At 45.0% G+C, this 10,826-nt stretch overlaps 5 protein-coding genes across 5 annotated transcripts; 1 reads left to right on the top strand and 4 right to left on the bottom strand.

Annotated features, from left to right (window-relative positions):
• Positions 1-74: 74 nt before the first annotated feature.
• On the bottom strand, positions 75-1,459 carry DFJ58DRAFT_784137 (NAD-P-binding protein). The gene is made up of 2 exons (XM_041389939.1): positions 933-1,459; positions 75-875 (listed from the first exon to the last, which is right to left on the bottom strand). Exons 1-2 carry the CDS (start codon positions 1,273-1,275, stop codon positions 166-168), a joined length of 1,053 nt encoding a protein of 350 aa, XP_041244800.1. The 5' UTR covers positions 1,276-1,459; the 3' UTR covers positions 75-165.
• A 474-nt stretch (positions 1,460-1,933) lies between these two features.
• DFJ58DRAFT_659244 (uncharacterized protein) lies at positions 1,934-2,293 on the bottom strand (the record flags this gene model as incomplete). Its single annotated transcript, XM_041382076.1, has 1 exon — positions 1,934-2,293. The coding sequence occupies one exon, from the start codon at positions 2,291-2,293 to the stop codon at positions 1,934-1,936; it is 360 nt and encodes a 119-aa protein (XP_041244801.1).
• Positions 2,294-4,139: 1,846 nt separating this feature from the next.
• Positions 4,140-4,301, bottom strand: DFJ58DRAFT_659236 (uncharacterized protein; the record flags this gene model as incomplete). The annotated part of the gene is made up of 1 exon (XM_041382074.1): positions 4,140-4,301. A coding segment is annotated over one exon (162 nt), but the record flags the coding sequence as incomplete, so codon positions are not given.
• Positions 4,302-4,616: 315 nt separating this feature from the next.
• On the bottom strand, positions 4,617-8,568 carry DFJ58DRAFT_716023 (uncharacterized protein; the record flags this gene model as incomplete). The annotated part of the gene is made up of 14 exons (XM_041384179.1): positions 4,617-4,649; positions 4,681-4,849; positions 4,892-5,012; positions 5,536-5,775; positions 5,827-5,908; positions 6,077-6,517; positions 6,573-6,669; positions 6,781-6,899; positions 6,948-7,083; positions 7,133-7,361; positions 7,420-7,621; positions 7,681-7,924; positions 7,976-8,192; positions 8,241-8,568. 14 exons carry the CDS (start codon positions 8,566-8,568, stop codon positions 4,617-4,619), a joined length of 2,658 nt encoding a protein of 885 aa, XP_041244803.1.
• A 332-nt stretch (positions 8,569-8,900) lies between these two features.
• On the top strand, positions 8,901-10,139 carry DFJ58DRAFT_727062 (uncharacterized protein; the record flags this gene model as incomplete). The annotated part of the gene is made up of 6 exons (XM_041385437.1): positions 8,901-9,021; positions 9,068-9,250; positions 9,338-9,600; positions 9,645-9,911; positions 9,959-9,980; positions 10,033-10,139. The coding sequence occupies 6 exons, from the start codon at positions 8,901-8,903 to the stop codon at positions 10,137-10,139; spliced, it is 963 nt and encodes a 320-aa protein (XP_041244804.1).
• Between the last annotated feature and the right edge of the window lie 687 nt (positions 10,140-10,826).

The following is a 10,826-nucleotide window of genomic DNA, read 5'->3' on the forward strand; positions in this document are numbered from 1 at the left end:
CAAGTAAGCAAAGAGGTTCGCAGAATCCATCCTCATACCTCAGTCTTGTTCGCAATGGGCACCCAGCTTGCATATACAATGAAGGCATGATTGTAAATTCGAAGGGGTCTTGAATGTATTACTTCTTGAACATCTTCAACAAATTGCTAGTGAGGATTTAATGTTTCAAAACTGATTGTCATCATAGGAGTCAATACGAGTACTAATCTCTCCCGCGAGATTCACTACCATATTCGTGATGGCTACGTCCTGCAATCCTACGCCCACGCTCTTGAATATAGTGATTTCACCAGCCTGTCTTACCTCGTCGCACAACGCATGAACCTTCTTGTAGTCAGCATCCGGCGAGTTGTTGTCAAAATGGACCAGCGTTCCAATTTCAACCATGTCCTTTTCATTAAACCTGGCCTTTATGAGCTCTCCGGCCTCAGACGCGCATGCTTCTCTGGAGTCCACAACCACTTTTCCAGCCTGATGCAACAACTCTGAAGAAACTTCTGCCATTTCAGGCGTGTAGCTCCCAATGAGATTGAGATGCGTCCCTGGAGAAACCCATTTCGCCTCGAAAAGTGGCTCCTTTGAAGATGTGGCCGTGCATATGATATTAGCTGCACGGGTAACTTGTTCCAGTCGATCGAGGTCATCCTTCAAAATGAGAGACTGAAATGTGACTGTTGGATGAGCTGACTTCAGGCGGATGATAAGATCAGCAAGTCTTTGATTGTTTGACTTGTTGACTATCGTGCAAGTTTCGATGGTGGAATAGGCACGAAGGTGGAGATCCACGTGAGCCTCAATTTGCTTGCCTGCTCCGAAAGCAAGGAACGTGCTTGGGTCTTGAACAGACAAGAGAAGACACGTAGCAAGAAGAGAACCTGCTCATGTGTATATTGATTTCCATGCTTGTTTATCAGAACGGATTGAGAGCGCACCGGCAGCTGTACGAAGAGCTGTTAGTTGCCTCGCGTTCACGATTGCACGTATGCCGCCCGTATTTTCGTCCAAAACCAGGCTGGACGCAGGAAGCCCTCCTTGATTAGCAGGATGACGCGGAATTGAGACCACCTTGATGCTGGTCCCTAATCCTTGCACTCGTGCGGGCATGAAAAGTACCTTGTGCTGCGCCATAGTAATTGCTTCACGCAGCGGGGCATCAAAGCCAGAACCTGAGGAAAGGGTGTGAAACACGAAAGCCATCAGATTCTCAAGCCTGGAGTGGTGGATTGACGATACGATTCTGGATACATCTGCAGAGGTAATGACGAGGAAAGACATAAAGGACTTGAGTGAAGGTGTGTGACAGATGTCGGAGACAAAAGCTGACTTTGATCGGCCAGATTTAGAGCCTTTCACAACTTGGCAATTGTCAACAAGGTTTGTATTACCAACCCAGAAGAAAGATTGAAGGCATGTGATGAATCCTGATAAATAAGCGGTATAGCTAGAGGTAAGAGTCGACAGGCCATGTTACTGGTATCCAATATATTATATCACTACACTGCGGCGCAGGCGTTACAAAATACTGAAGATTAAGTGGCTGAGAATCTGCACATGCTAATAATATGACGGGAACTCCCAGAGTACTTAGCGTGTGTCCATATACAGTCCATGATCTATCTAACGTACTGAGTGAAATGTGTATAGGCATATTGATCACGGATTTATGGAGGAAATATGAAGTGCGCCATCGTGATGAATCTGTCAGTGAAGATTGTTCCTGATGAGAGCTTTGACAGCCTCACGGGATGTACTATCATAGAGACCATCCTCGGGTTGCATGGTGACGCATGCATGCTTAGTAGATTCCGGAATATTGAGCTTTCTGAGCATATCCAGGTTCGCAAGCCACCAACTACCAGGATTTCCGGAATCCTCCAATTTGGTGACAACCACTACGACCGGCACTCTGTTGCCCACCACCGACTTGAACTTGTTAAAGTTGTGCCCGTGTGGTTTTTTTCAGGCTGTTTCTCACTCCTGGCATGCAGTATACTAGAAGGTGCGGGTTTATTGTCTTCAAGTATTTCTTGAGTCGCTTTTCCGCTTTCGAGGCCCAAAGGAAGCTCCATTTCCCTTCTTCGAGACCAATTGTATCGTGTAGTTGACAATATTGCTGTTCCCCAATATCACAGGGCCCATACACTTCTTCTGCCGTTGTGCAACCATTTATGTCGTCTGAGGTAAGAGCGCTGGCTTTGGGGTAAAGCATGTTGATGAGTGAGCTTTTCCCCACCCCAGAATGGCCAATGATGACCACGTTCCTCGACATTTGAATCTGACAATGTATCAACATAATAAAGATCCCTAACAGGTGGAAATGCAGTACTTTTGCAGGTATCGGTACCAAAGATCAGGTTGTAGACTCGAAGGGCGCAGTGAGGAAGGTATTTAATGACGAGAGGGTCTCCTTTTGGAGACGAAACTATAATATTGCAAGCATATTAAAGAGACCCAGTTACACACTCACTGTCGCAGTGTGGCGACAACGAGGCCGATGCTGCGCCTATGTAATTACCGTATTTCGGCTACCACTGGCAATTAAAGCCTGCTCAACCTGCTCCCTCTGGAGTCCCGAAGCTACTTATGGCAGTGAAACTCACCTCGTGGCAAGTAGATCCGAGGTTGAACGTTGAACCAGTGGCAGGAAACGGAGAAGAGTCGTTGAAAAATTAGTCATGGCAAAGGTGTTCTCCGAGCCGGGCGCGAAACGCAGGCTCGGCGAAACTTTCCAAGGGGCTTCTCTCGAGAACATCTGAAAAGGTGGGAGGGTGTAAGCTCGTTGCTTACCTGAGTTCCCATAATCAACATAAATACTGTCCGAGATAATCAAGCGTGAGCTTTGATTATCACTGCCTTTTGGCCTAACGGTCTGGTCGTAACTGTTAAGTCTTAACTACTTACATATAATCACACTTCACGCCCGCAAGCGGACGGTGTTGTTTTCAACCCTTAAATCACCTGTGACTCCCACATAACAACGGTAATTATAGGTGATAACATATGGGTATCGCACCTATAAAACAAGGGGGTTACAGCGTTCTACGGCCTCCTTCAATATTGTTTGAATAAAGAGCGACTTTACTGTACTGCTAGTAGGTAGTATGTACTATGTAGGACACTACTACCGCCGGCATGTCGGCAATGCTGTGACGTGTTCTCCGCGCCGGCTATTAATAATCGAACCTTCGTGCTCACTGTGTCACACGATGAGCTCGCGTATCTCATGATGGTGTGGATGGATTGACATCGCGTTTCGACGAACAGTTAAGAGATAATGATTATGATACATAAGTCAGGCTGATGGGTAGACTAAGGCAAAACAAGACTACTACTCATCCACCTCCCCTTCTTTGTCAGACAATTCCACGAATTCAGTGCTTTTAGGCCCTTCCCATCAGGAAAATGTTGGTGTGCTTATTTTGCCTTATTCTACTTAGCAAGCTGCATAAGGCGGCAAAGGAGATTTAAGGAGCATAAGAAATTTTGATCACTCTAAACTAAGGACAACAACAAACATAAGGAAAAATAAGGAGACATAAGCAAATTTTATTTCTAAGGTGACATTTCTATACAGTTCTGAAATAAGGAAACTGCCATGAAAGTGTATATGTTAGTGGCACCATCGAGATGGGTAAAAATGTGCGTGGAAGTGGCAATAGAAAACTATAATGATGGTTGCTTGAGTGGCTGGAGCGGACAAGAGCAGCGAAGGACCTCACAGAGGAAATGTTAAAGTGCATGTGGGGGCATTCTGAATGGACAAAAACTTGAATGAGTGTGTAGGCGGCAGTAAAAGAAATGCAACAAAAACCATGATGCACTCAATGAGCCGCCTCCACCAGACAGTCAGCGAAGCAAGCATGAACATCTTGTGCTTTGATGGGGGTAGGTACCGGCACAGGCTCGTTTTGTTGGAGTAAGTGTCGTCACAGATGACCTTTGATGCGAGCATAAGCGCAGGTATGAAAAGACGGTGACTGGAAGGATACTGACCCCTCACCTATTTCTCGCAATTGGAGCATGCCCTGCACTACAATACTCCAGGATTTGTTGGAGTAAGTGTTGTCACAGATGACCTTTGATGTAAGCATAAGCGCAGGTATGAAAAGATGGTGACTGGAAGGATACTGACCCCTCACCTATTCTCGCAATTGGAACATGCCCTGCGCTACAATACTCCAGGATTTGTTGGGGTAAGTGTTGTCACACATGACCTTTGATGCGAGTATAAACACAGATATGAAAAGACAGTGACCGGAAGATCCCTGAGCAGTAGGAATGCACACTTTGAGTTGCTGGATGGTGAATGAATACTAATACTCCAGGATTTGGTGGAGTAAGTGTCGTCACAGATGACCTTTGATGTGAGCATAAGTGCAGGTATGAAAAGACGGTGACCGGAAGGATACTGACCCCTCACCTATTTCTCGCAATTGGAACATGCCCTGCGCTACAATACTCCAGGATTTGTTGGAGTAAGTGTCGTCACAGATGACCATTGATGCTAGCATAAGGATGGATACGACAAGACAGTGACTGGAAGATCCATGTAGATAGTCCTAGTAAATGATCAAACCACGAAGGGGGAGGACAGAAGATGATGACGAACCTGCCTCTCATGCTACTTCAAATGCATGATGGCCAGCATACTTATTGATGTAGAATGCACGAAATATGTACATTGTAGCTGTCATGAGGGGTGATTTTGTGAGGCAAAGAATTGGTACCATAGATAGGAATAAGATGAGCTGCACAGAATATACAATCAATATGGATGATTGAGATATCCAGTGTGCCATCATCAGTAGTTGATGGCGCAACAATGTACATTCCAGTGTCAGGATCCCGGCTCTCCATGACATATGAGAACCAGTGAACAACTGCGCATCACAGGTATTTTGTCTGGTACTTGGAGCCGAGAAAGCACAATACTCTTGTGACAGCAAGTCCATCCAAGCCACAATTGACCTCCTCGTTCGTACTGACAAATACACAGTCATTCCTAGCAGGACCTCCTCATCATGTTGTCGTCGCCCAAATGTGCTCGCATTGTTACGAACTAGGATAGTTCTGACATATGGCTACTCGATAAGAGTAATCGGCCAAGGTCAGTTCAAGGCTCTTGGCGTATACCAGAGTTCGGTGGTTCAATAAGACAAGGCAAGGAGAGTGTCCTCGACTTGAATCAAGTTCAATATGACTTAAGATTGGAGGTCTCAAGCAAAGGAAGTTCCAGGTAAAACCTAGTAAGATTAAAGTAAAGAACTACATAGTACAAAGTGGGTTTATATAATGAATGATAGTCACTTTAGGGCAGGTACTATAAAGTCAGAGTGAGTCAGAGATAAGAACGAGTCATGTATGAGTCAGAGATAGCAATAATAGATCACCTAGCGACAGCTTGATAGTGATCATGATGTAATACAATGGTTTAGTAACAAGACAAGAAAAGATAAGTCTAGCAATGGCTTTGAATAGCGATTGTGATGTAATACAAATAGGCAAAGGAACAAGAGAAAATGAATAGGGGTGTACTTGATTGTAACACGCATCGCATGCCTCCAGTGCCACTGAGGTCACTGGGGGCATGGAATGATGCTGCTGCTGAGCTGAAAACCGAAACTTGGCCCATGAAAGCTGGTGCTGTCACTGGGTCGAAATCAGGGGCCTCATGGTCTTCAATATGAAGCTGGTTGTAAAGGAACTGCTGGATCATTATGGGGAAGTCTGGAAGATCGAGATCGAGCGCAAGTGCAGAGACATCATGTGCACCACCTGGTACTAGGAAGTTTTAGCAAATAATGTGCGATAAAGATAAAAACCTACTGGGCATCACAGCAAGTTCCACGTGAGCCTGGACAGTAGGTCCATCAACTATGTCAGCTGTATCTCCCTCAGCGGACTGATTCTGTTGCTCATTGATGCACAAACGGTTAGGAAGACCCTCAAGTGTGTTGTCATTGTCATTGTCACTGTCATTGTCTGGCAGCTCACGACTACCTGTATATTATAAGTTAAAACATCTAAAAAGCTTTTAATTCAACAAACGCTCACAATTGTTCAGTGCATGCAACACGTCAGATACACACAAGCCTTGAAGCATGCCATGAGCTTCAAAGTCGCTTCGCACTGCTGCTATTTTATCGAGGTGTTGATTTGTGATCAGCATTTGGCCTAATGCCTTGTACCTGCTGGAGTGACACCAGGGCTCTTTAACGGCCTTGATGTGCTTCGACTCGGTTATCAATGAACAAAGGCCATTTGGGGCACCAAAGAGCCAGATCATGAGAAAATAGTGGTTAAGAGAGTGTTGGTGTGGAAATGAGAAGTCTGGCACAACTCCTGTCATCTTGAAGATTTGGCAGTACTGGTGAAAACGGCTGAGTGAATCTTGAAGTTGGGTGAGGTCATCCTCTGTAAGCGTATCTTGTCGAACTATGTAACAGAAGTTGAGAAATGGGCTAAATGCGTGAATGACATCTCGAGGAACATAACCTTTGATGGTGGGTATATATACCTAGATAGTAGTAGTGTTAACTTATGCATTATAAAGACATTCAGTCACGACATACCTTCATCAGCGCCTTAGAATCATCACCCATCCACTGCTTAAATCCATGCCCTTCTGGAAAGCGCTGTAAGCCTGCAAAAGGAGCAACTGCTGTGATCCTGTTGGAGTACCATGAGTACAGCATGTTTATGTTTTAACAAAAAGACTCATACCTTCAATCAATATTGTCCATAATTTCAGCTGTGCATGAAGCCCTGTGTGTGAGTAACAAATAATCTTCCACCCAGTTGACAAGGTGATCTTTAAAGGTCCCCTTGATGATCTGGTGCAGGATGTCTGGAGAGATAAGTTTGTGGATATCGGCTTGAGGGAAATTATTTGTGAATAGCTGAATAAACAGATGAGAAGTTAATCTGAGCAAAAAATGAGAACATACCATGACCTCTTGAATGATGCCATATTCATGCCAGAGGTGAACATGTTGGAGTTCTTGAACCAGGAGGTCGGTGTGTTCTTGGCACCGGAGTAAAGATGGGCTGTTGCCGTCAAGATTCTTATGATGATTTAAACACCTTAAACAATATCAGAGTAAGTCAATGAGTCAAACAGAAAGGGACGCACTTCGGACACCAGTTTTGTACAACTCCCAAAAACATGAGTTGCTCTGGATAATTGGCTATGTATGGGCCTAGCCCATAGATGATACATTGATAATGGCCATCAGGGCAGCGCACAGTGTCAGGGATCGTCATATTCAACTTCACAGACTCAAATATCTTGGCGAGTGAGGAGTGAAACATTTGACGGCGGAAATTGCGAAAGTCTTTGTCGTCCAAATGTTCCTTGGTGCCTATAGTACAAATAGTGCGAGTGATTAAGTGAATCAGTGCATCAAGGGGACAACAAACTTTTTGGAATAGCCAGAAAGCCTGCCAGTACCACACTGTTGCGATGTGCATGCTGAACTCCATTGAAAATGTTTCTGATTGACAGATAGAGTGGATGATACTCGGTGTGTCCTGTAGCTATCAAGACGGTAGTCTTGTCACTGCCGATAATTAGAGGCACAAAGGTTGATCCGTGGGTTTCTGGATCCTCCACAATAATATCCTGTATAAAAATGTACTATTAGTTCGAGGATTAGTAGCTGCAAGGCGTGAAATCTATACTGCTTGCTTCCAAGCCCAATCACCAGAGAAAAAGTTCTTATAACAACGCTGATCATTGTTAGTATAGTCCTGATATGGGATGTATTTGATCTCAGCGTGGAAGTCAGGGTTGGAAAGCATGTGATGAATGAGGAGATGCGGATCACAGAACCAGACATTGTATTTAGCAGTCATCCAGGGTGGAATATCCTCAGCTGGTTTGAGTCCATTGTAAGACATGGTGAAAGTCTCCCAGGCAACATCGCTGAGGGGAGTTTAATTGATAGTTTCATATAGGTCACGATGACCAGTGAACGGAGGACTGTCATTGTGTTGAATACGTGTTGCCACCCAGAGGTCAAGAAGAGTGTCAATTTGACCTGCAGACATTTGGTTACGTGTATAAAGGAACTCTGCCGTCTCAAATGCAACCCGGCTCTCATATGGGGTCCAGTCAGTGGGTGATGCTTCAGTTCTGGGTGGTGAGGGTGTATTCTGGTCAATAAAGTTGCCATGAACATCACACTTTTGTCCTGCACTACAAGTGAGAACTAAATGAGTAAATGACATGAATTAGTTACCTGTAAGAAGAGGGTGGAACATCCAGAACAGAGGCCCCAACTGCACACCCTCCTCTAGCATACCATGGTGCTGGGGACCTGGGGGCTGATCATCGAAGGCAGGATTCTGGGGACTTGGAGAGCGAAGGTCAGGAGCTGCTTGATGGAAGGTTGCATGATTGCGCAAAGGCCTGTTGTGCGCTGTGCGTACATGCTTCATTTGGCCCGACTTATTTTTGAAGACCCGTTTGCAACCAGGAATGCGACAAGGTAGTTGGATCATTTCACTAGAAATGACGAACACAAAATCCAATGACTCAATGTAATGGCACTGTGTGAACTTGTTCATTTTGGGTCAGATTGAGTTGACAGAGGCTCACCCTGAAGTGTTGAACTTTAGGACGAACTTCAAATCGGCACCTTAGTCAGTAGTTTTTTTCTTGAATCGTTCTTTTCAATTGTCCCTCCTTCTTTCATCCCTTGTTTCTAATTCCCCATCCAAAAACACACCCCGGCAATGTAAGCAAACATCCTGGAAATATCGTCCAGGAAGCAAACCAAGTGCAGTGCCGATCCAAGGAAGAAGTCGCTGCTGAAAAAGCCCAGAAGGAAGCTCAGAAGGATGCTCATGCTGCAGCAGTAAATAAGTCATGTACAACAATTGCTGCAGCCGAGGATGCAATGGCCATCCAGCAGAAAACTGTGATGAACGGGCCTCCAAAACTCATTCAGCCATGCATCGTCACCAGCAAAAAGAGTACAAATCTAACAAGTGCAGATGCGCCACCTGCTGTCAATATGGGTGAGTCATGACCCAGCGCTTGAATGACTTACCTGCACATATATAGCTCCTCAATCAACTGCAGCTCCTCAGTCAACCACAGCTCCTCAATCAACCATGGCTCCTCAAGACAATCAGACTGGTCAACCAGTAAAGAAGAAACATGCTGGGTTGAAGTTGAACTTTTGGGACAGCGTTGATGCCAACCGCAAGCTGTCCAATGGTGGAGTCATGATCTCAACTAGTGACAGTGACACACATGTTTAAAGTACGATTGACGATGGGAAAATCAAAACATTGTAAGTCTTCTTTTTGTCCATGATGCTGATTCTAACAGAACTCACACTATATTACTTTGATTACATCTGCACATACCGAATCAGTTCTAATCTCAAGCATGTCGTCAATTCTGACCTAGAAGGGCCCATTCCCAACTGGGCAGACAAAGTCGCATCACAGACTCAACTGAAGCCATGTTCACCACCAAGCGCCCAAGCCTCTGGCAGGATCACCCAACTTCAACTTGCAGATTCCGACCTGGATCTTGATAATGAACCTGAAGAGTACAGTGAGCCGACATCAACAATACAGAGGGGAAAGGTCAGTATCCATTTGAATTCTGAACATGTACTCACCTAAATTAGAATATTGTGCATGTGAAAGAGAAACTGAAACTCACATCAAGAGGCAAGAAGCACTCATTCCAAAATGCAGAGTATTCTGCTGAAGAACGAGATGCTGCTGAAGAATTTGAGATGCTGCAGGATCCGGACACTGCTGAGGACCAGGAGATACTCAAGCATCCAGATGCTGCTGAGGACCAGGAGATTCTCGAGGATCCAGACGCTGCTGAAGGATTTGAGGAGGTTGCTGAAGGATTTGAGGTTGCTGCTGAAGATGAGGACCATATGGTTTTGATGACGGATGACAGTTGACACACCATTGATGCTAAGGCTAGCATGGCACGACGCACAAGCTCTGTAAGAACTTTTTGGCTTTGTGAGAAACAACTGATACTTTAGTAGATGTCAGTTAATGTCTCCAACCAGAAGACCGCAACACAGCATACCAAGGGCAAGGGCAATACCAAGGTCAAGACTGGAGGTCAAGACGGAGGTCAAGACGGAGGTGAAGGCTGAGGTTGAAGCCCCAGAAAACATATGCTCCAAGATCAGGAAAGGAAAGGCCAAAAATTTGAACCTACCTTCTGGAATTGTCCAAAACGGTGTAGAGACTCGCGTTTCTGCAGGCTGTTATGGGCCCATATTATGAATTCTGACGACTGGCCTTTACTGCACAACTCGCACTATCATCCACTATGACTTCCTGTCACAACCCTTTAAACGAATTAACGCTGGGGCAGAGACTAGGACTCAAACAAAGGTTATCTAACAGAGAAGAGAGGATAGCAGGGACGTCTTAGGATTGCTAGCAGTAAGCTAATACAAAAGAGGTTTGAACTGGAGAACTACTGACTACAACGAGCTACCTATATACATATATTGAAGCGGAGACTGAATCTGAATCTGAACTAACTAGCCAATCATTAAATAGGAAAGGGAATCGTACGATGATCTAAATATAACTACACTATGATGTCATGGAACGTGTGATGGCTGTACAGGGGTTCTCGAAGGTTCTAGAGTCACGTGACTTAAACTGCTTGAGTAAGGAAGTCGAAATCAGGAATATCGGATATAGAAGTAGTGGGCGCTAATGGAATAGAGAAGTTCGGGTTAGGGTTTGGAAAGGTTATAGGTATAGACGCTGACTGAGCGCTAATAACGGGCGCTTGTGACGGGCGCTTAACGGGTGTTTTACGAGTG

The sequence above is a fragment of the Suillus subalutaceus genome (genome assembly GCF_016647625.1).
Source record: "Suillus subalutaceus strain FC151 chromosome Unknown DFJ58scaffold_42, whole genome shotgun sequence".
In the NCBI taxonomy this organism is placed as follows: Eukaryota; Fungi; Basidiomycota; class Agaricomycetes; order Boletales; family Suillaceae; genus Suillus; species Suillus subalutaceus.

Bases quoted from the DNA above. Each gene is read 5' to 3' on its own strand.
- DFJ58DRAFT_784137 (XM_041389939.1), bottom strand. From the start codon at position 1,275: ATGTCTTTCCTCGTCATTACCTCTGCAGATGTATCCAGAATCGTATCG. The intron at 876-932 runs GTGCGCTCTCAA...ACACATGAGCAG, and splicing joins AGCTCTTCGTACAGCTGCCG to GTTCTCTTCTTGCTACGTGT.